Source organism: Dendropsophus ebraccatus, chromosome 1, assembly GCF_027789765.1.
Source record: "Dendropsophus ebraccatus isolate aDenEbr1 chromosome 1, aDenEbr1.pat, whole genome shotgun sequence".
NCBI lineage: Eukaryota > Metazoa > Chordata > Amphibia > Anura > Hylidae > Dendropsophus > Dendropsophus ebraccatus.
The window spans coordinates 25277761-25302777 of NC_091454.1; the positions used below are offsets into that span (position 1 = coordinate 25277761).

A 25017-nucleotide genomic window follows, 5' to 3' on the forward strand; every position below is an offset into this window, starting at 1 on the left:
TATAACATAAGTACTAAAAACGTCTGCAGGAGATGTATTTTGTGGTGTCAGGGCTCCCCCTACAGATCATTTTAGGGTAGTGCAGGTTGTACACATCTTATTATAGTGTAACTCTAATAGGGTCACAATCTGATGTGAAAAGATCTTCTCTACCCACAATCAAAACAACCCATTAGACTTTCATTCTGAGACCATCTCAGTCATATGTACAGAGTCACCCAATTCAATCTAGTCATCACCCAAACCCCAACCAATCAAAACGTGTCTCTACAAAATGTCATTTTTTTTTTTTAAAGTGACAGACAAGTCAGAAGCGAGACAGTCTCTCACCTCAGCTCTTGCTCTGCCTGGTTTCTCTGATTCCAGTCCACCTCCAGTTTAGACCGTAGATCCTCATTCTCCTTTCTCAGCTGCTCGCACAATGTCTACAAAGGTGGACAGACATAGGATTTTCACATACCAAGCTCATGACATCACAGACTCCTCTAAAGTGATAAAACTATATCTAAATATCTCAATAAATCTAGGTAATGTGGTTAAGCTAAGCTGTCTTACGAAGAGTTATACTGTCTATTATAAGCTGATCATTAGGGTATCCTCTTACTGAGATAGGTGTAAAATTTGGGGAAGCCTGGTAACAAGTGTTTACTTTCCCTGCAGTGCCCCCGCAGGTGGAATGATGCATTACAGGTGAAGTGCAGTCTGTGTAAAGCAGGAGTTGTTGGGTCCTCAACATTCAGACTTTGGTAACTTTAGCTATCTGTTTTGCTGCTGGATATAATATTTAGAACTGTGTCATCATATGGTGATAAAACCCAATGTATTCCAATAAGTCACATTAATACACCCAGGAGCTCCTAGATGTAACCACAACCAAGACGTCCCCGTACCTGTAACACCGATGTCCGCTGCTCATTCTTGTGCACTTTATTCGCCAGACGGTTAAACTCCAGCACCAGGCGGCTCATGTGGTTAAGAAGCCGGTTCCGGTCCGACTCCTCAGCAAACAGGCTGAGGGAACTCTCCATACGTTGTAGGTGATGGCGCAGATTGTCCTCGTCATTCTGGGCACTGGATCCAGGATTCTACAAAAAAAAAAAAAAAGACGTAGATTAAAGAGGATGTACAAGTTGAGGAATACATGGCTGTTTCCTTCTAAGAACAGCGCCACTCTTGTCCAGAGGTTGTGTCTGGTATTGCATCTCATGAACATTCAAATCAATGCAGCCGGGCTTTAGTGTAGTGTACAAATCTCCAAATCTCACACACCACTGCTTAAAAATAAAATGCAGAAATTTTGCTGCCACCACTAGGGGGAGCTTGTAAGCTTATTGTATACTGTTTTAGACTCTACGAGAATGCTGGTGATGGATCGGGAGCTGAGAACCTCACCGATCATAAAAGCAGATAGATAGATAGCCTTGTGTTATAGGGCTGAGCTGCAATACCAGACACAGCCAATTGACATGGGTGGCGCTGTTTCTGCAAGAAGATAGCCACATTTTCCAATTTCACAGTCTTCATTTACTTTATTAACCATTTCTGTTATTGGGAATGGTGTGGGCCCAATGTGGTCAGACCCCCAGCACCGCTTATGGATGGGGAATAACAAGCCTAGATTGGAATACCCCTTTAATAAGGGCGTTATAAAAATTACAACTCACAATGCAGAATACAAACCCTAAAACACCTCCATCGATGGTAAAATAAAGATATAGTTAGATAGAGAGAGACTTCTAGTTATAGTTCTGAATTCTTGAGACTTCTCGGTCACATGGGGCCACGTTGTTTTGTGCTGAAAGCCGCCATAGACATATTGTGGAGTAAATAATAGACTGAGGACTCAGACACAAAATACAGAACAGAAACAATATTTTACTTCATAAAAAAAAAAAAAGCCGCACATACTTTCATTGTGAAATCATGGAAAAACCCAGTTCCTCCAACAGAGAAGGTGCCGTAACACTATACCGTATGAAAAGAATGGCTGGAACATGTGCAAACATCTGTCGCGGGTTGTTTTTTTTTCCTTTTACATAAAGTGATGGGGGCTTATGGGTACTAGCATGTGACTATGAAAGCCCCCATCCCCTCTCCTGACATGTCCGTTCTAGTTATCTGTGTTTCCTATGAATTAACAATTCTAGAGATTCCTATGTTAGAACTCTGTGTTCTGCTGTCCCTCTGTCTGTCCTCCTGGAAATGTATAAATAAATATGACAACTGGGCGGTGCCATTTTCCTTGTCAAGGAGGTGTGGCCCTGCACAGTTGGTCACGGTCTACTCTTTGCCGACTGTATATAGATACGCCATATTTCCAGGAGGAAATGCTAAATACTCTCTTAACTGCATCATAGAGGGGATCTATATGTTCTTAAAGCAAATGTATCACTAGGCGTCGGCGCGGGGATGCCGGCGCTCTAGTCCTTTTTTGAACCACTGTCCAGTTCCCATGCATGGTGCCGGTCTATTTCCAGGCACCAGCGCGGCATGAAGCAGTGGGGGTGTCCCCCAATGTGACGAAACACCCTCCCCTCTGTGACGCGGCCCCAATAGAATCAATGGAGCCGCGTCACAGAGGGGAGATCCCCACACTGGGGGACGGCAGGCCCACCCCCAGTGCTTCATGCCGCGCTGCTGCTCGGGAATAGACCGGCGTCGTGCATGGGAACCGGGCAACAGTTCAAAAAAGGGACCGCGGCACTGGCATCCCCTTGCCGGTTTATTCATGTAAGAAAAAACATGAAAGTGTGTACCTAGGGTCATGTGACCTTACGATGACCCCCTGGAATTTACATGGGTTTCTGTGCTCTCAATGGATTGCACAATGCAGAATAAAAAGAACATTACGGTACCAACATGCTGGTGTTAGTCACCTTCTTTCAAAAACAGTACCACTCTTGTTCTCAGGTTGTTTGTAGTATTACAACTCTAATCCATTCAATTCAATAAAACTGAGCTGCAAAACTGAGAGCAAGAGTGGCGCTGTTTCAGGAAGAAAGCAGATAAGATTTTATCATTTTAGTAAACCCCTTTAATTACAAGTAACTTCTGCTCTTATGCAAATGAACACATTAAAAAGAATAAAATAATAATAATAATAATAATAATAATAATAAATAATAATAATCTTGTAAATATATTACACAACACTGCAAAAAAAAAAATCTGCAAAACAAATCAGAACTTCCTACTAAGGAAATCCAGAAAAACAAGTCCAAAATGTTACAGCAGAACGCGAATTGTGAAAGCTGAAAATATTTCATAATTTTTTTCTCGTGTATTTCAATAAATTCCTTAATGCTTCTGGTTATGTAACTGTAATATGTAAAAGGGATTTTCCCAGAATAAACACAGGAAAGGCGACAAGGGTCTGACCGCTGGGGAGTTCACTCGTCAGTCGGGCCCCCACTAATCGTGTACCTTGTGGGTAAGTGATAGGTTTTCATTACAGGAAAACCCCTTTAATGTTTCTCTCACCATTATCTGAACACATCAGCAATACCAATCTCTCTTCCGTGTTGCTCTTTCATACAGCATAACAAAAAAGAAAAAAAAAATAAAGCAATACATTGTTGCAGTTGTTTCAACCTTATAGGTCAACGAGATATAGGAAATTTTATAATATATCTTACCATATAAAAATGCCACTTTCTCCACTGATTAAGCTTCCCCTTGAAGGGGTATTCTGACCTCCATTACCCCCTATGTGATTGCTCCTCTACAGAACAGGGCAGCAACACCTTTATTTTGTGTAGAATTGGATCAATCACTGGCATTCCCATCATTATCTATGGAGCTGTTGGGGATAGCTGCTGAGTGTTGTACATAGCTATTATAGGGTATGAATGGATGCATGAGCTGACCCACAGCTCTATTAAAAACAATGGAATCACAGGCCCATTCTGGAGATCCCATGAGGTTGCAGTAGTCAAACCCCACATGTTATCACACTTACCCCCCTAATGTGTGAAATACACCTTTAGCTTTCTTGTGTTTGCAAAATGGACTAGCATCTCTTTGAGGGACCAGTTACATGCTGCCCATACAAGTCTTTGGAAAAGGGAGGGAGAGCAGCGGAGTGGCAGAGTGAGTACACAAGCTTACTATGAGTATTAGCTCTCACTCCTTTGGTTGATCCACAGACTAAACTGCTTAGCACTTCTCTATAATGTTCTCCATGCTGCTGCTTTGGAGGATGTGCTCTGCAAATAAAGTGGAGCAGGATCCATTCTTTTATGTGTGTAGCTTATGGAATAAATCATAGTAGCTAGTCTCTGTCTACTAACTGAAGGATAACTGAAAAGTAGAGATGCCTACAGAGGAGAAGACTGGTGAAAAATGGCAAATACAAATTTATAATGGACAGCAATAGTGCTACTACTCCTGAGCACATAGGAAAGCTAACCCTGAAAAGTTACCCTAAAGTGCATGTACACTTTAAAAAGGCACTGTCATTCCAACAAACTCTGCATAGACCAATAATACAAGATAATAGAAGAAACCGTGTAATATATCTTATCAGACAAAAATGTTGGATCTATCTCAATCAATAATCCACATGTGCCGCTACATAACCCTGCAACCATACTGAGCTCTGGCCAGAAAATATGAGTAACGTTGGCTCAGCTTGTATATATATGCACATGACTTATTCCTCGATGACCAAGCTATTGTACTATTATAAGCTCATCACCAGAGCATCGCATAATATTAGAAAGCCCCATACAGGACTGACTCACTAATACCTGCAATACCACAAAGTGAGTCAGCGACGTATATTAAAGCAAACCTAAAGCCAAAAAAACTACACAATTGCACAATAAGGAAATGTATCCTGGACTTACACAACATTGCCGACCAGTAAAAAGGAAACAATAACCACTCAGGAACAAAATGTTCGTGTAGTCTGATATGTGCCACATTATGGTGAGCACGATAGGTCAAAGACAATATAAAAATAGATAAAGAATTACCAAAAATACTGCAACATCATCTCTCTCTCTATACATATATATATATATATATATATATATATATATATATATATATATATATATATATATATATATACATATGGTTATGGGAGCCAGATGGTGTTCAGCTTATTGATGCAGGTCCAGCAGAATTCAACCCCATGTACATTGCTAGCTCAAGTCTTCCAGAAAAGCTGTTTTCTTAACCTCATAGAGGCGGGCATTCGTGGCATGCATATGTTCTAAAACGTTTATGTGATCTCATGGTGACCCCCTGGAATTTACATGTGTTTATGTGCTCTCAGACAGCAGAAAATCCCGTATGATGAAGCCGCAAGGATAGAAACTCCCATCACAGTTACTGACATTGACTTGACAGCTCCTGTCACACAGTTAGGCTATGTTCCCACAGCGTATCTTTTTGTAAAAGTACGGCCGTTGTTGCAATCAACGGCAACAACGGCCGTACTTTGTACGAAAGCACACGCTGCCTTATCTTCTATGGGATCCCGGCACCGCAAAGAACTGACATGTCAGTTTTCTGCAGCCTCAGAGCACACTGCGGAGCGAGCGGCTGCAGCCGCAAACTCCATAGTGTGCTGTGGGGAGTTCTGATGCGGGCGCAGACGGATGCGCCCGCATCAGAACTCTGCGGCTCGAAAGATCATCCGGCCGGTACTGCAGTACCAGCCGGGATGATCTTTTCAGAGACCGGCCGTTACGCAACCCGGCCGGGTCATGGAACGGCCGGTCTAATACTGCATGTGAACATAGCCTTATAATGTATCTGACTGTATACTTACAGTCTCAGATTGTTTAGGGATTATTATTACACACAGCAGGAAGAGATGACATTGGCTTTAGCTGCCCATGTGACGCTGTGCTGAGGCATCATGGGATTGATAGAAGATGTAAAAGAGAAAAACATCAGTTTCAAATCTGAAAGTCAAGATGGGTAGCTGATCAGATGTCACATAACCAAGATACAGTAATGAAAGGTATGGATACAACAGAGCTGGGATGAAACAGATGACACTGCAGGAACACAGGCAATATATGGCAAAAAGGGGGTACTTCTTTTAGAAGTATTCTTCGAACAGATCCTATGGAAAAACTGAACGTCAGTATCACACGCAAAACCCTGATGGTGGTTTTCACATTTGATTTTTATAGTCATTGGTATTCCTCATTGAAGTTAGTGGTCAAAAAAAAAAAGTGACTTGACCAACACAGCTGATGCCTTAAAGATTATGTGGTTGACCAAAGTAAAGAGGATAAGTATATAATCATGGAGGGTCTGACCACAAATAGGAGCGAGTAGGTGTTGTTTGTTATTATTTGCAAATTTGCTTAAAGTGTCACTGTCGTTAACATTTTTTTTGCAGAAATCAATAGTCCAGGCGATTTTAAGAAACTTTGTAATTGGGTTTATTAGCCGAAAAATGCCATTATCTGCATGTAAAAAGCCTTTTCCCAGGTCCCCCCTCCTCTCCTTTCTGTCATCCACTGCTCAGAATCAGGAAATCTCGACTGTTTTTTAATCAGTGGGATCTGTCTGGTCTATGAAGAGGGGAGGGGGGAGGGGGAAGGAGCGAGATTAGCTGGCAGCTGAGAGCAGAGAACAAAGGATTGCTCATGGGGGGAGCTATTCAGAGCCCTAATTAGATGTCAGAGAGGTAAGTGGTGACTGTCAGAGGAGAGAGCCTGGATGTGAATGTAATTTAACTCTTTGTTGTCCCGTTTTGCTGCTTTTACTTTCTCTCTCCATAGGAAAACCATGAATACAGGGGGGAGAGCTTCAAACTGCTTTTTCATGATAAAAATTCATTTTTCGGCTAATAAACCCAATTACAAAGTTTCTTAAAATCACCGGTACTATTGATTTCTGCAATAAAAATTTTACCGACAGTGACACTTTAAGGTTTGAAGTAGGTGTTGTTTGTTGTTACTTGCAAATTTGCTTAACGCTTCATTTTCAGAACATGGACAAAGCCTTTAAGTGCCGATTGCTAAAAAGTGCCTAGTCAGCAGAGAACTATGTAAATATAATTTTCCCACGGCTTCTCGCATGGGTATAAAAGGACAACGTGCAGAAATAGAACCTTACATAGAAGAAATGGAGCTGAGCGAACCTCAAGTACGTTAGGGTCTGTCTGAACCTGAACGCTCTGCATTTGACTACCGGTGGCTGAAGAAGCTGGATGCGGGCCTAAGGTCTTCCAGGCAGCCCCTCCCGCAGCTCCCTGCTTGATGTCTGTGCATGTAACTGCACAGACAGCGAGAGGGGAACTAGGTGTTTCCCACCCTACACAGCATATAGATAAAAGTCAACACATTTCAGACTACTAGAAAGAGAAAAAGTCGATAGCTGAACCCCTGCAGTACTCACCGACTGTCTGGATTCAGGAGATCTTCTTTTCTCACTGGCGTCCAGGATGTCGAATTCCGATGAAGATCCCTAAAATAGAATAAATACTCCATAAAGACGACTTCCTTGGTTCCTTTATAGCACCAGTGGGTAAGCCACACGCGCTTAGTCACATGCTTCTCCCGACTTGTTCCACAGATTGGGCTCTGCGACATGACAGGGACACTTATCATGTAGATATAAAACCTGCGGCAGCCTCGATCCATTCTGCACCTCCATGGGCTCCATGATATCTTTTGTATGGGGTGTAGCTATCCCTATAGTGTGTCTTTAGATGGTGCTGGCTGCAGGATCACTGTATGTTTTCCAGGGGTTCACATAGGAACCAATATTCAGGAGTGATTGTTTATTGCTACATAAATCTTTATATAATGGAGTAACACCCCTCCTGCCTGTACTGGGTGCTTTCACAGACAGTACCACCTTATATTAAAGGTGAACTCCAGCAAAAAAAAGAAAAAAAAAAACAACAACTTTCAAACTGGTGCCAGAAAGTGCCAGAGATTTGTAGTTTACTTCTATTAAAAAATCTCAAGTCTTCCAGTACTAATCAACTGCTGTATGTCCTGCAGGAAGTGCTGTATTCTTTCCAGTCTGGAGAGCAGGAGAGGTTTGCTATAGGGATTTGCTACTGCATGTTCCTGACACGGACAGAGGTGGCAGAATAGAGCATTGTGTAGAGCAGACTGTAAGACACATTCATTCCTCCTTGGCGTCCCCGACGCTGTAAAGGGCTATCAGGAGGTTGGATTTGTCTAACCTGCTGACAATTTTATTTTAAAGGGGAGCTATTTTAAATCAACTGTTACCAGACAGTGCCAGAGATTTGTAATTTACTTCTAATAAAGTCTTCCAGTACTTATCAGCTGCTGTATGTCCTGCAGGAGCAGGTCTATTCTTTCAAGTCCAACACAGTGCTCTCTGCTGCCCCCTCTGTTCATGTCAGGAACTGTCCACCAGAGCAGCAGCAAATCCCCATAGAAAACCTCTCCTGCTCTCCAGATTGGAAAGAATACACCACTTCCTGCAGGACATACAGCAGCTGATAAGTACTGGAATACTGGAGATTTTTTTAATAGAAGTAAATTACAAATCCCTGGCACTTTCTGACACCAGTTGAGTACCCCTTCAACACATTGCTGGGATCGAGGTCTCTGCACTAGTATAAGTAAATGTATGCGCTGTAATATACCAGTTCCTCCCACATACTTATATATGGTATTGCAGAGGGAAAGTTAAACCTTACAATAAATAAAAATAAATAAAAGTCTACTTACACTTGCCGGGTTTTTGGGTGCGACAGTGGAGCGAACATCAGATTCTGTATCTTTCACGTCTGACAGCTCCACATGCAAAAAATCTTCTGCTTTTTCCTGCACTGAAATGTTAATAAAATATATATGTGAGTACATCAACAATGCAAACGGTAGATAATCTATAATGTCACCTATCTGTATTCACTGGATGATCTGCCCTATTATCAACAGGAATAAATTACCCCAATACAATGTTATACTGGAGATCAGCCATGTGTGTCTTTACCCTTCATACTGGAAAGGAGACTCTCTAGACTGTGTAATGTAATCCATCTATAACCCACTGATATATATATACACATAGTATATATAAATATATATATATATATATATATATATTTATATTATATATATATATACATATACTGTATATACACACACACACACACACTATTCTGCACATAGGATAAAGCAGCGCACCACGATGCAATATTCTGACTTCCAAACAGGAATGGAAACCTGTCGGAAAAGCTTAATTCTATATTTGTCTTGTGCCCCAATACATTACTATATAGAATCTAGAAGAGATGGAGACCCCCAATGCAAAGACCACATGTACCTTCTATTATGTATATAATGCTATGGATCTCAGACAGTCGGCGATACCTGTATTAAAGTTAGTGAACCCTCTACTGAGCGTAGACTCACCTTTGCTCATGTTCCCAGTAAATGGAGCATGAGGATTTGCTGAAGATGAAGAAGAAGACTGCAGATCCCGGGTGTCTTTTATCAGGGCTTCTGTTTTCTGTCGGAGATTGTGGGCTACGTTCTGTGACTCTTCCAGTAGATCACCTATGGTGGTGAATGGAGAGAGGGTCAGACTGAGGGAGGGATAGTGCTGGGAGTGAGGGAGGGGAGAGGCATATAACGGCACATGGAGGAGAATAGAAAGAGAAAGTGCAGGAGGAGAAAGGAAACCAATGAGCGGCTTGTGTAACAGGTAACAGCAATTTGGTTTGTAATGGATTATGGGTTTATGTGAAGTATATATGGCTTATAAAGGTGCCTAGTAAGCACAGACAACTCTCTATGGGGTCCATAACATCAGGGGGTTACTTAGGACAGGGTAAGATGGAGGTAAGTATAGTATTATAGTATAGTATAGTATTTTATATCAGATATTGCTAGTAAAAAAAAAATACTGTACACAATCCCTTGACTGAAAAAAAAAATTCCAGCTAAAAAGAAAAGGGGAATTGGAGAGTAAGGATAATTCCAATTGTGGTTTTGGATAGGTCACATCATGAATGGTTTCCTACTTTTACTCATCCTTTCCCTTCATCTGCGGCTCTCCAGCTGTTGCAAAATTACAATTCCCATCATGCCTGGACAGCTAAAGCTTAAAGGGTTTATCCAGCGCTACAAAAACATGCCCACTTTTCCCCCTCTCTTGTCTCCAGTTCAGGTGTGGTTTGCAATTAAGCTCCATTTACTTCAATGGAACTGAGTTTGAAACTCCTTCCAATCTGGAGACAAGAGAGGGGGGAAAGTGGCCATGTTTTTGTAGCGCTGGATATCCCCTTTAAGCTTTGGCTGTCCAGGCATGATGGGAATTGTAGTTTTGGTAAGTGTCAGTAACCGAAACTTTGGCAGAAATAGTTGCTACCGCCATCTCAACTAAACAGCTATATAGTCTTTGTAAAGAGACAATACATAAAAGGGGAGATTAATCAAACATGGTGTAAAGTGAAACTGGCTCAGTTGCCCCTAGCAACCAATCAGATTCCACCTTTCATTCCTCACAGACTCTTTGGAAAATGAAAGGTGGAATCTGATTGGTTGCTAGGGGCAACTGAGCCTGTAAAGTCTATATTTGTGGATTGGGAATGGCCGCCTGTAGTGTATGTACTGAATGGAAGGAAAGGAAAATCCCTCATGATCACATCCCTAGACCATGCAGAACTAGTCCTCTATATGTGTGAATGACTATTAGGCTAGTTTCACACTGCGTTTTCAGCATGCGTTTAACGGATCCGTTTTTTTTAACAGTCAAAAAAGTAGTGTCAACAGTACTTTATTGTGCGCCAAAAAAACGCATCCGTTTTTTTAAATAATGGAAGTCAATGGAAAAACGGATGCACACAAATGCATCCGTTTTTTTTGCAAAAAATGGATCCGTTAAACGGATGCTCAAAACGCAGTGTGAACCTAGCCTTAGGAGAGGTTTTTAAAGGCTGTAAGTCTGTAAGACGTCATCGATTTTTCAAGGAATAGAGCGGGCATCACCATCAGGTACATTTGCGCACATGCCAAGGCTTGGGGTTCCATAGTGAGATAAAGAGAGCTGCGCCACCCAGAGGACTAAAATGTATAGGTGCCATAGCTACAGGATAATATAGCCAAGATGTTTTAACCGGATAGTCAGCTGAAATTAAAGGGGTTGTTCACCAACATTTTTTTTTCTTTCAAATCAACTTTTGCCAAAAAGTTCCAGAGATTTGTAATTTACTTCTATGACAAAATCTCAAGTCTTCCAGTACTTATCCTCTGCTGTATGTCCAGCAGGAAGTGGTGTATTCTTTACAGTCTAGAGAGCAGGAGAATTTTTTTTTATGGGGATTTGCTGTTGCTCTGGACAGTTCCTGACATAAACAGAGATGTCAGCAGAGAGCACTGTGTCAGACTCGAAACAAACCACCACTTCCTGCAGGACATACAGCAGCTGATAAGTACTGGAAGACTCAAGATTTTATTTTTATAGAAATAAATTACAAATCTCTGGCACCAGTTGATTTGAAAGAAAAACATTTTTGGTGAACAACCCCTTTAAGCTTTTCATATGTTGCTGCCCTTGGGGAGAACATAACAAACGGTCTATTCTTACCTTTCCACGCTACCCAGTGTTCTTCTACGTAATCTTCGCTCCCCGGCTGAATGATCCCACCTTCACTTCTGAGATGGACTCATCTGGCAGTCACAGCCTGCTCAGCCAATCGCTGACTGAGACGGGACAGCGCCGCGGCCAGTGATTGGCTGAGCAGGCTCTCACTGCCAGATGAGTCCATCTCGGAAGTGACGGTGGGATTATTCAACCAGAGCCCGAAGATGACGCAGGAGGAAACTGGGGGAGCGTGGAAAGGTGAGAATAGGCTGTAACATATTAAACCTTTCATTTGAGAGGTATACCCCTTTAATATATTAAAAGGGGTATTTTTTCAGGATTCACTTAGCTACATGTGACCCTACCCTTATAGTGAACCATAAACATGAACACACTCTGTACAGGAGTTATTTACCAAGACTAGGGAATCCTGCCATGCGTTCCGGCTGACCATCCATGAACTTGGGGGCACTGCCACCTGGATCATATATTCTGTAGGGACTTCTGCCTTCCATTCAATCAGCTACACATCCGACATAGGGTGATCTTACATTTCTACAAGAGAAAGGAGAACACACATTGATCTCTATATCTCTAAAAATCATAAAAAAGTGTAAACAATATAGCGGTAAACAATAATAACGTATATACGGTAGTTCTCGCTTACTTGCCTAGGAATCAGTGTTTGCCGGAGAAATGCCAACTGGAGAAGGCTAAAGGTACGGCTCATATAAAGAGTTAGTGGGCTGCTGCAATTTGCCGATAGTGTACAACCTGTTAAAGTCTATGGGGTAAAGCAGACCACCATGGATGGTATATGTATTTATATATATATATATATATATATATATATATATATATATATATATATATATATATATATATATATATATACACACACACACACACACACAAGTGCCTGGTCTGCCATTGTGGGGGGCACCCGAGGGGACCTTAGGGGGGGCAGAAAGCGTAGGGCACATTAACCTGGAGCAGGTCGGTCATAAATAGTTGGAGTTTCCAAAAGAACAGAGAGATCTCATTGTCCCCAAGTAAATGCAGAAGTTCTCTTATCTAATGGTACATGTTATCACCAGGAAGTTTCCCCAGCCGGTTATCAGCACCGTAGAAATGGTGGGAGCCTTCATATCTGTCCTTGTAGATAAGTCACCAGTTGGGCAGCCAGCAACATACAACTACAGGTAGACATTATAACTATACATAGACACCTCTGCTCATATATATATAAAGGTATCAGCCTGTTCTTGAAGTGAATGGAGCTGAATTGTAATACCACACACAACCTGAGGACAGGGGTGGTGCTGTTTCTGCAAGAAAGTATCTGTGTTTTTTTATTTTTGAATAATGACTTTTGTTAGAAGGATGGCCTAATCAAAGTAGTCCCAGCAGTAACCCAACAGAGGGGTCGAGGTACTACTTTCTATCTATTCGCTCTGAAATTACTTGGATTTTCTTCAGATAACTCCTTTAGGCTAGTCCTGGACCTTCAGCTAAACAAGAATGCTCAGATTGCCCTATTGTGCATGATTATTCTGCATCGGAACAGAACATTAAAAAATAAAATAAAAAATGATGTGAACGAAACTTTAGATTGTTGATGGATCTCAAAAACCCTCACTGGGATTTGGCCATTCATGGTCCACTGGGAATTCTGGTAAGAAGAAGAATATAAAAAGCAGCTCTCTAACACCACCTTTTCAAGTTAGTGTTTGATTCCTTTAAGAAGCCTTAAAACACGACTGGGGATTTAATAAGCCAAGTTAGAATGGGGAAGCTACCTACCTGTAGACGGCTGTTTTGGGGTTATTGCCCCAGTCGTCAGCACAGAGCTGACAGGCAGTACCCTGGCTTGACTTATTAAATTCCCAGTCATGTCCTAAGGCTTCTTAAAGGGAACCAAACACTGCAAAATGCCCAGGAAGCTGTATGTACGTTCTAATGAAGCTGAGAGTGTTGGAGATGGCCACTCTACGACATACAGCAGCCTCCTGCACGGAGAATCACGGCCATAGGGCCTGTCCTCGACACCAACGCTGCTAGAGAGCCAACTCAAGTACGCCATCCATGACTGTTTTGGTGCTGTATCAGTAGTGCAGTATCAGGCTAAAAATTAAAGGGGGAGTTCAGTAAAAAATGTTTTCTTTCAGATCAACTTGTCCCAGCAAGTGGCAGAGATTTCTAATTTACGTTTATTAAAAAAATCTCAAATTTTCCAGTACTTATCAGCTACTGTATGTCCTGCAGGAAATGGTGTATTCTCTCCAGTCTGACACAGTGCTCTCAGCGGCCACTCTGTCCATATCAGCAACTGTCCAGAGCAGTAACAAATCCCCATAGAAAACCCTCTCCTGCTCTCTAGACAGGAAATAATTCATGCAGGACATACAGCAGCTCATAAGTACTGAAAAAAATTTAGATTTTTTTTTTAATAGAAGTAAATTACAAATATCTGAAACTTTCTGGCACCAGTTGATTTAAAATAAAAAAAAAAATTGTGAACTACCCCTTTAATATATACTACCGGGAGTGTCAACATACAGACAATGGATAAATGGATGACTTCTGTACTTCTCTAGAGTTCTGCGCTAGTCAGAGTGAAAATCCCCCATAGGAATATTGGTCTAGGGGAAATCCTTTAAGAATGATGGAGATGACTCCTCATCGGGAAATAGAGTGTGACACATAGCCAAGTCATGAACGACTCAATAATATGCTGACATGGGTCACTGGGTCTTATAGTCCAGGGATGGGGAACCTTTGACCCTCTAAAGCTTTGGCTGTCCAGGCATGATGGGAACTGTAGTGTTGCAACAGCTGGAAGGCCGAAGATTCCCCATCCCTGTTACAGACTAACATGGCAAACTGTATATACACAAAGAATCTACTGACAATAGCTGGATACAAATGCTAAATTGGTCTACGACAACTAAATACCTTGCCCCCCCCCCACCTTTATTAATAAGCAAGAAAGCAGCCATGTTTTTCTAATCCCGTAAAATCCCTTTAAGACCAAGTATATCCAAGAGAAACCAAAAAACAGGAACATTGTTATCCTAGACTGTTTTTTTTTTTTTAATTGACCCCCCCCCCCCCCCACTCCGCACCCTGTGCACAGCTATGAAAGGGGTATTTCCTAACTGAGAGCAGACATGACTTTCTGGAGAGAATCTTGCTGCGGGCTGGAGGAATAGAGTCGTCTATATAGTAAAGCTTTGCTCATCCCCTTCCCATCCCCCCGCACAGGTCACTTTCGTGCATCTGACAGAATAATTATTATATTCAGTATGTGCCAAACTAGTCACACGTGCTACACAGCCTGCTTAAAGGGGAACTAGAATTGGTATTGCTTCCCATCGGAATCCGTCACCTTCATTAATGCGATTATATCATGAATAATACAAAAAGAGACGCCATATAGCCGACACATATGGACACCCTTAGGGCCCTATTCCACTGGACGATTATCGTTCAGATTATCGTAAAATCGTTCGATTCTAAACGATAATCGTTCGTTTGAATAGCAGTTAACGATTAACGACCGAACGAGAAATCGTTGATCGCTTTATAATGGCCCTATTCCACCACCCGTCTACAGGAGCAAACGAGCGCTCTCAGCGCTCGTTTGCTCCTCGTATCCTGCTCGCTGCGGGTGCAACGCAGCTGCAGCGAGCGGGTGAGTGCGGGAGGGGGCGGCAGGGAGCTGCGGGGGGGCTGCCCGGGTGATCGCTGATTGTCCGGGCAGCCCATAGGATACAGCAGCGTCTGCTGCCGATGCTCCTATTCAACAGAGCGACGGCAGAAGATCGCTGCTATATCAGTCGCTTGTTTTTCAACATGTTGAAAAACAAGCGACTGCAACGATCAGCCAACATGAACGATGTCGGCTGATCGTTGCACACTATTCCACGGGCCGATTATCGTCCGTAGCGGCCGATAATCGTTCCGTGAAATAAGGTCTTAAGACCTGGACCTATTTTTATCATTGCTCGTTCGCAAATCGTTCGCATTGAATAAGACGTCGTTCGGTTGTTCGCAGTCGATACGAACGCAATAGCGAAGAAAAAAAACTATCGCAAATCCGATCATAAGTAACGATTATCGTTCCATGGAAATGAGTGAACATTTTCAGGTATTTGAAATCGTTAATCGTTAACGATTATGCAAACGATAATCGTCCGGTGGAATAGGGCCCTTAGTATCAGCGGAAATGCCAAACTACGTCCACAATGTAATGATGGCAGAATGGGTTGTATTAGAGAGACCAGTGACTACCATCACAGCACTGGTAAAGAGATTAAAGCTTTGGCTCACCAGGCATGATGGGAATTGTAGTTCTGGAGCGCCAAAGGTTCCCATGCCTGAAGTAGGGTCTTTATTCAGCAAGTCTGATTGATCGAAACATAGCAGGTATGTACTTGGATTTCTAAAAGAGATGGAACGATTCTCTTTATGTGGATGTTGTTGGAACGTCTTTACCTGTATTGGGGGGCCATGGTTGGGGATTCATGGCTGACATGTGTGCATCTACCTTTCCCCATTTTTGCCATTCGATTATACCAACGTACTCTTGGATCCTTGATTTCTCATCACAGCACTGTCATAGTATGCCAACATCCCACACGGACCATCAATCACAGCACGGTCATAGTATGCCACCATCTTATCAGGACCATTAATTACAGCACGGGCATAGTATGCCAACATCCCATGAAGACCATTAATCACAGCACTGCCATAGTATGCCACTGTCCCATCAATCACAGTACTGACATAGTATGCCACCTTCCCACCAGAACCATTCATCACAGCACTGTCATAGTATGCCACCTTCCCACCAGAACCATCAATCACAGCACTGTCATAGTATGCCACCTTCCCACCAGGACCATCAATCACAGCACTGTCATAGTGTGCCAACTTCCCACAAGAGTAGATCTCAAGGAGACCAGCCAAAGATAACACTGCCGGCTGCTGGTTAAAGCGCTCAATGCAGTCAAATCCTAGGTGCATTGCTCCCTTAAAAACATGGATATGAAAAAAAAAAGAGCCCGTGGAGCCTCACTTAAGAGTCTCAAAACACATTACTAGCCAGATATCCCTCCAGGAAGGACCCAGCCAAGGTCCTTCCCACCAGGATCATCAGTCAAAGCACTGTCATAGTATGCCACCTTCCCACCAGGACCATTGTGCTACGGACTTCATATTTTTGCCCATCCCTAGTGTCAAATACATGGGGTAAGATGTTGTCACGCCAAAGATCAACCTTAGTTCTTAGTAACTACCTAAAAAAGTAAAAATTTCCAAAAATTTTCTTACATGTACATATATGACACTAACCGGCAGCTTTTCATAGAGAAACTTGCAATCATTTTTATTTTTTTGCCTAAAAGGCACATTTGTTTTAATCATGGTAGATTCCCCTATTCTAGAGTAAAGTAAGAGAATCGGCATCACCGCAAGACCACGACGAGAAGAGTTTCACTTCTACACAGAAGGTCTTTTTTTAGGTGGGATTCTCCCCTGTGATCATATTAGCCGACAGACTGATGACATAAAAACCTAACAGGTAATAACATAGTAAATCATCTGACGGGATTATTAATGCCTATCTACTGTAAGTGCCAGAAGAAATGAGTGGCGGACTGTCAGGGACGGCAGATAACAGCACGGAGGCGCCGAGGCAAGAGGAAGCTGGGAATTCCCAATTTTACTGCTTAATCTATTTTTAAAAGGGCCGACATATAAACCATTAGATGACAAAGGGCTGGGATTACAGGCAAAAGAATTTTAATCTCATGTCAATCTAATAACTCGGAGCCAAGAAACACTGAGGATGCACAAGGTATCCGAAAGGAACCATGCAAGGATAGCTGAAATAATGGGAAATTCCAACTTCCGAGTAATACCAAAGAGGTTATGATGCCCTGAGCGATTCCGCCATTTAGATTCCTTCTTTAGGGTCCTCATCTATTAAGCAGAGAGGATATAAAGAGTGCCTCTTGTCCTGGAGGACTCATGCTTTAAAGCATGGATGGGGAATACTGCTGAGTGGACTTGCCCAACTGTTCTGCAACGTTTTCCGAACCTGAATGCTCGGGTTGGATGCTGCCCTAGGGAGTCCTGGAAAACATGGATACAGCTATAGGCTATGTTCACACAAAGTAAAGAGACCGGCCGTTTCGTGACTGTGACTTAAGTACCGGCCGAATGATCTGTCCGGCCGCAGTGTTCTGATGCGGGCGCATCAGTGCTCGCCCGCATCAGAACTCCCCATAGGACTCGCTTCATTGTGTGAACTGACAGGTCTTGTTTGTGAACTGACATGTCAGTTATTTGCGGGTCTGGCGTATACGATGTGTATACGCTCCATCCGGGATCCTATAACAGATAAGGCAATGTACAATGGCCGTACTTTTACGTAGTGTGAACATAGCCATAGGCTGTATCCATGTTTTCCTGGCAGTCCTAGGGCAGCATCCGACTTCTAAAGCAGCCATGAGTCAAATGTTGAGCGTTCGGGTTTGGCAACTCATGGGTAGTGTTGACTAGAGATGAGCGAACCGGCCAAGGTTCGGGTTCGTATGAACCTGAACTCTCGGCCTCTGATTCCCGCTGTCTGCCCACTCCGTGGAGAGGGTAGATACAGCCTGAGGACCGCCTGTATCCCAGTTTTCCAGGCAGTCTTCAGGCTGTATCCACCCTCTCCACGGAGCGGGAAGACAGCGGGAATCAGAAGCCGAGGGTTCAGGTTCATACAAACCCGAACCTCGGCCGGTTCGCTCATCTCTAGTGTTGAGTGCACTTGCTGAACTGTTTGGGTTTGGCAACATTCTTAGAACCTGAATGCTCGACATTTGGAGTATCCATGTTTTCCAGGAGTTCCTAAGGTGGCATCCAACTTCTCCTCCCGCCAGGAGTCAAATGTTGAACATTTGCCTTCAGGTTCAGAGAACCCAAAAAGTTAGGCAAGTCTGATTGGTAATAAGTAAAGCAATTGGTTAGGCAAGTCTAATTGATAATGTTGAGTGGATGTCCAAATTGTTCAGGTTCTACGAACCAGACATCTTAACACTAATAATAGGAAACCCTCGGCCCTCCAACTATTGCAAAACTAATATTAACATCAAGCCTGGAAAGCCAAAGCTTTAGCTTTGGCTGTCCAGGCATGATGGGAATTGTAGTATTGTAACAGCTGGAGGGCTGAATGTTCCCCATCCCAGATGTAGCGCATGGACATACCAGTAGCCCCTGCCATAGTGGTCTTTGGCTCAGACTCTTAGAGGGGGTCTAAAAGTGATTTTTGCTTTTTATTCTTGTAGAGCTCCCATTTTCTTAATCAGTATTTTTACAGGGGACATAACTGATGTCCATATTAACTGTGTAATGCTTCATTTGTCCAGTGGTGGCACTGCAGGGAAATGAACACCTTCTGCTGGGGTCTTCTAAAGATTACAGTTGATCACTGGGATTTCAAGCAGATTTACAGCAAGCAGGACCTTTAAAACTAAATCACCTGTTACTAAATAAATTACTGTAGACTTTGAAAGAAAAATCACATTGTGTAGGTTTTGTACTCTACACAGAAGGTACTCTACTCAAACGTGTTAACCACAGCACTGCCTTAAATTATACTGGTAGCTTGTACTATAAGCTGTGAATTTGTGAAATTTTGTGTTTGGACAGTCATTACTGGTTTAAATGATCCCAGATAATAAAACTGATCAACCTGGGAGCAAGTGCTCACTTTTTCCACAGCACCTCCGCTGGAGAAATGAGGTACTGCACAGTTCTAGTTGAGATATTTGGTTTGTCTGTGTAATTCATGGAGGTGCTGGATCCTCCAGACAGGGAGATGCTCTTTATTATTGGTTCTGTGGAGCAGCCTAGAGATGAGGATGTTGAATGAAGGGCCTAACTACAATAAAGCAGAACCCCCCAACAAGGTATTTAGAAATGCTCTAAAGCCGACAACGTCTTGAAAGTGCGATGGATGTCCAATTCTGGAATTTTTTTAAAAAAAAGAAGAGGAAGTTACGCGTAGAGATGTCTTCTAAGAACGGCCATTACACCACCCAGAATCCTGCCACGCTTTCATTTCATCAAAGAAAGTATGTGAATCCCAGTCGTATAGCAAACAAATCTGGGACTTTCATGGGTCATGATGATGCTAAATGTGTGGTCTCCTTGTTTGTTTTTTTGTGTGAACATGAGCATGAGATACGGTATTCCAGAAATGCTGGGGATTTCACAGGCTCCATCCTCTTAGAAACTTTTTCAGTTTCCCAAGTGTTATTACAACACACCGCCACTAATAAGTTACTTCCAAACGCTAAAGGTTCCCATATGGATGAAAGTTGACATGATCAGCGAGATGTGTATGGCGGAGTGATATGCATCTGTCAAACCATGCTCAAACCAAACTCGTCATTAACAAAAAATTTGACATGTCCTGGGAATGCGGAAATTTCCAAAAAGTCCTATGATACAGAGCAAAGAGTGAATGTTTAAAGTATACTTTGTTACTGGCTCGTTCTCCTGATCGGTCGCGGACTGAACACTCAGCGTTATATAAAAAGTTTTTTTTCTTATTGACAGGTATGCTTTCTTACACCTTAAATACCTGTCCCTCGAGTATGTTATCTCCCCATACATATGAATGTTCGGCTCTGCTTTGGCAGTGGCTTATCTCTCCAAGAACAACAGTGACTAGTAGCAAAACATCCAGCACCCCTGACATAAATTGTCTTGAGAGTTGGAAGGATCCTCTTAAACAAACTCTTAGGGTGCCTTCACACACACTGGATCAGCAGCAAAAAATCCGCTGCGATACGGTGTGTGTGAAGCTACCCTTAAATATTAGTGGGTTCGGCCAAACACAGTCATTTTGGTCGCAACTGCTGCTCTGCGGTGAGGTAAGTAAATGGCTCTGTGACCTCGAAAAAGCCACTTCGGATGGATTTTTTGCTACTGCCGAATCTATAGATTTATCTTAGTTGCATCCTAGCGCATTCCACATCCAACACGGTGGTCCTTGTGAGATTAAAAGAGAAGTCCGGCGAAAATTTTTATTAAAGGACAACTCCGGCGGAACCCCCCTCCCCCAAAAAAAAAACACAGACACACACAGACACCATACTCACCATCCCTCCGGTGACGATCGCCACTCCATTCGCCCGCCGTCCACCTCACCGTCACCTGCCTCCGCCGTCCAGCGATGTCTCTTGCTTCCGGGTCCATGAGAGAGAAAAGGCTGCCAGTGCGCTTGCGCACCGGCAGCCTTTTCATTGGCTGGAGCGCATCACATGGCTTCCAGCAAGCTCAGCCAATCAGGGCTGAGCAAGCTGGAAGCCATGTGATGCGCTCCAGCCAATGAAAAGGCTGCTGGTGCGCATGTGCACCAGCAGCCTTTTCTCTCCCATTCACTCTCAATGAAGACGCCGAGGAGGAAGAAGACCCGGACCGCCCCCCAGCTCTGACGTCACTCGACACCAGAGAAGAGGACCGTGACGACCGTAATAGGTAATGTATATATTCTTTAACTTCCGGGGGGGGGGGGTCGGGGTTGGAAAGTGGGGGAAGGGGGCCAGACCGGGTATTTAACCACATTACAAAGTTATATAACTTTGTAATGTGTGTTAAATAAGCCAAATAAAATTTTCGCCGGAGTTGTCCTTTAAAGTATTGTATTGCCCCCCAAAAGTTATACAAATCCCCAATATACACTTATTACGGGAAATACTTATAAAGTGCTTTTTTCTCTGCACTTACTACTGCATTAAGGCTTCACTTCCTGGATAACATGGTGATGTCACTTCCTGGATAACATGGTGATGTCACTTCCTGGATAAACATGGTGATGTCACTTCCTGGATAAACATGGTGATGTCACTTCCTGGATAAACATGGTGATGTCACTTCCTGGATAACATGGTGATGTCACGACCCGACTCCCAGAGCTGTGCGGGCTGTGGCTGCTGGAGAGGATGATGGCAGGGGGACACTGAGGGACACAGGGCACTGGAGGGACACTGAGCATCCCTCTGCCATCATCCTCTCCAGCAGCCACAGCCCGCACAGCTCTGGGGGTCGGGTGACGGGTCATTTAATTTTGCAACACCTTATTAAGTGTGTGTATTGGGGTGGTTAAAATATGAATTATCCATTTGAGTGAAAGACGGCATGAATACTCCGGCATCTGGAGAATATGTCATGACTACAGGAAAGAACTTTAGCTCACACTCTTAAAGCTCTAACGGGAAATTTTGCACTAAACTGAGCTCCTACGTGCATGTTGTACCATAGGCATACATTTTATTGGGCTATAACAAGCCCAAGGTAAAAACAATAATAAATAGCAATAAGACACAACAAAATCACTGCAGTATAACAGTCTACAACTCACCTTCACCAGTATATTGGCCTAATAGGTCCAGAAAGTCCACTATATAGGTGTATACCATCTCCGTCAGTCCCTATATGTGGTTAGCGTACAGCCCCCTCTGGAATCTGCCTGTAGAAATTCCCTCTATTCTTACCTTGCACAATCTGGAAATTCGCAAGTCCTGTCATCAATCACAGCATGTACACCCGCTATAAATCTGAAGCCTAAGCTTACATCGCAAATAAAGGAAAAGCAGGTGTATGATGGTATAGACTGAGTGGGTTACAATAGGGAATTCTGGAATATGGAAGGCCATTTCCCTTTGTGAACTGTAATGGCAGCTACATTGGTTACCACCTTACTTGACCAGTTTGGCAAGTCCGCTCAACACCATACTCTACGGGTCCTACTACCGCCCGATCATTTTGGTAAACTGGACCTATTAGACGGCCGATAATCGGGCAGTAAGGGCTTTGTAAGCGATGTCCATGCAGCCCTTGCCCAAACACCTGATACCTTACCTCTCCCCGCTCCCGGTCTTCTCGCCTGTGCTCCATAGCTTCACGGTCCCAGAGAGATGTGAGGTATCAAGTGTTTGGGCAGCCGTCGCATCGCTATTGTCGTTGTCATCAGCTGATTGTTGTCTCTGTTACACTGAGCGATTATCGGCCGATTTGGCCCAATTTGGCCGATTATCGCTCTGTATAATAGGGCCCTAACTCAATGGGGAACAATCGATTTGGAGAACGACCTACAAAGCTGTCAGGCTGCATTGTAAAGCATGGGGGACTGACTCTCTTTGCTGGTACCGTGATCATGTAACTGTGAAAAGAAAGCGTAAGAAAGGCAACTTCACAAGTAAATTTATTACCATCTGTTTTGTTTTCTCACTTAGAAACCATGGAAAACCCCTTGAAGGCATCTTTACTTATTGGCGAGTCTATCTAATGTAGATATCAGACATCACAAACTATGGCTGCGCAGTCACGGTCTTATGGTTTCTACAGTACACAGCGCCGGTTCTGGAGAACGCGGTGCCAGGTGCGGTGTGACGTCTGTGTCGCACAAATTCACATAGTTCTGCTCACCACATCCCTACCGAGATCCCTATCGGTGTTCTGACTGCAAAACCACGCAGCAAAATAGATACAGGTACATAATAATAGAGCTGAGAGACCAAAGCCACATCTGTACACACAACACAACACGTCACGAACATGAGGTAAAAACCTGAGTCTATCTACAACTAGACCTAAACATAGAAACCGCCAAGGACTGACGGCAGAGAAGGACCACAAGGCCCAGACAGTCTACCCTTGTATTATTTTTATTTTAAACAACCTGGAAGCTGAGATATCAGGGGTTGCATGATAGTATGAAGTACCTATCCAAAATAATAAGGGAGACTGGGGCTCATATGTGGTGGTTTTATTGTCCTGAATAAGAAAATGGGAGGTCTACAAGGATAAAAAGAAAAAATTAGTTATAGACACCCCCCCACCCCAAGAGGGCGAGCTAAGGACCACTATGTGTCTGTGGATACTCGCGGACATGGCCTGTCCATGCATTATATCAGGTATAGGAAAGCTTTGGCCCTCCAGCAGTTGCAAAACTATGGACATGATGGGAATTCCCATCATGCTTAGCTGTCCAGGTATGATGGGAATTGTAGTTTTGCAACAGCTGGAGGGCTGAAGGTTCTCCATCCCTGCACTACATGGAGGCCCATTTCTTTTCTTTTCTTGTCAGACCAAAGGCCGTATTACAAAGCACTATATTGAGGGGAAAGCGAGCGCCAACCTATCAGGTCAGCGCTCGCTTCCTCCTTGTTCCCTGCTCGCTGCCTGCGCTATTACACGCACAGACAGGGAGCGGGGAGCAGTGGGATGAGCTGCCCGGACGATCCTTAGATCACTGCCCATTGAAGTCTGCTGCTGCCATATCTATTACATGGAGCAATGTGCTGCAGATTGTCACTGAAATAATCGGGCTGTTTCATCATGAAAAACCAGTATCAGCCGACATCATCCATTATGGCCTTTTAACATGCGCCACTACATCAAACGATTATAGTCCGAAATGGCTGATAATCGGCTAAGTACAGCCAATAATCGTTTCGTGTAATAGGGCCTTAAAGGAACACGGCTAGTGCTGAGCGAACTTGACGCAAGTTCAGGTTGGGCAATGTTCATACGAACCCGAACGCTCAGAATTTGACTCTGCACCTGGAGAAGTTGGATTCTGCCTTAGGGAGTCCTGGAAAACATGGATACAGCCTTTGGCATAGCCTATTACTATTGTATTCAGCCATGGCAGCAAGTCAAATGCCGAGAATTCGAGTTCGGACTAACCCGAGTGACTACTAATGGTCATCCACCTTCAATAGCTGTCGGCTGATCTTACATTTCACCAGCTCTCCCAATCCATATGTCTTGGTAGCTAATCTCCCTGAGAACAAAAGGAATGAGCAGATGATTTCCCACTTATGGTGCGTTTACACAGAAAGATTTATCCGACAGATCTTTGAAGCCAAAGCCAGGAACAGACTATATACAGACAACAGGTCATAAAGGAAAGACTTTTCAAATCCATTCCTGGCCTTGGCTTCAAAAATCTGTCAGATGAATCTCTTTGTGTAAACGCACCATTACTTGATCCTTCTCTCCCCCATACACATTAGGCAGATAGAAGGGATCAAAACGGATGCACACAACTGCATCCGTTTTTGCAATCCGTTTTTCATCCGTTTTTTTCAAAAACGGATTGCAAAAACGCAGTGTAAACCAAGTCTTATATGTAAAATGTGTATGATAGCATCTGCAAAATATTCCTCTCTTAATCCCCCCCCCCCCCATACACATTCTAAAAAAAGTCACTCAAACCAGCTGACTAATGTGTATGGTGGTCTCCAAATTACCTCCCTATAGATAACAATAGGGGAAAGAAGGATCCGGCATATTAGCTCATCTGCCCAATCATTTTGTTCTTGGAGAGATAAACTGATGCCATTCAGAACATGGTCCCATTCTGAACACAAAAACGCTTGTTCCATGCTGAATGTTCATGAGCGGGGA

General features: G+C 43.2%; 1 protein-coding gene across 2 annotated transcripts in view; it reads right to left on the minus strand.

The window, feature by feature from the left end:
* The window catches only part of TNIP1 (TNFAIP3 interacting protein 1), a 43686-nt gene that overhangs the window by 15343 nt on the left and 3326 nt on the right, over window positions 1–25017 (minus strand). For both annotated transcript variants that reach the window (XM_069969122.1, XM_069969121.1), the window contains exons 2-7: window positions 11957–12096; window positions 9369–9512; window positions 8682–8782; window positions 7366–7434; window positions 891–1085; window positions 331–425 (exon numbers count right to left, since the gene is read on the minus strand). In XM_069969122.1, the coding sequence (XP_069825223.1) occupies window positions 331–425; window positions 891–1085; window positions 7366–7434; window positions 8682–8782; window positions 9369–9512; window positions 11957–12056 (704 nt within the window). In that variant the 5' untranslated portion in view covers window positions 12057–12096. The remainder of the gene's footprint in view (window positions 1–330; window positions 426–890; window positions 1086–7365; window positions 7435–8681; window positions 8783–9368; window positions 9513–11956; window positions 12097–25017) is intronic.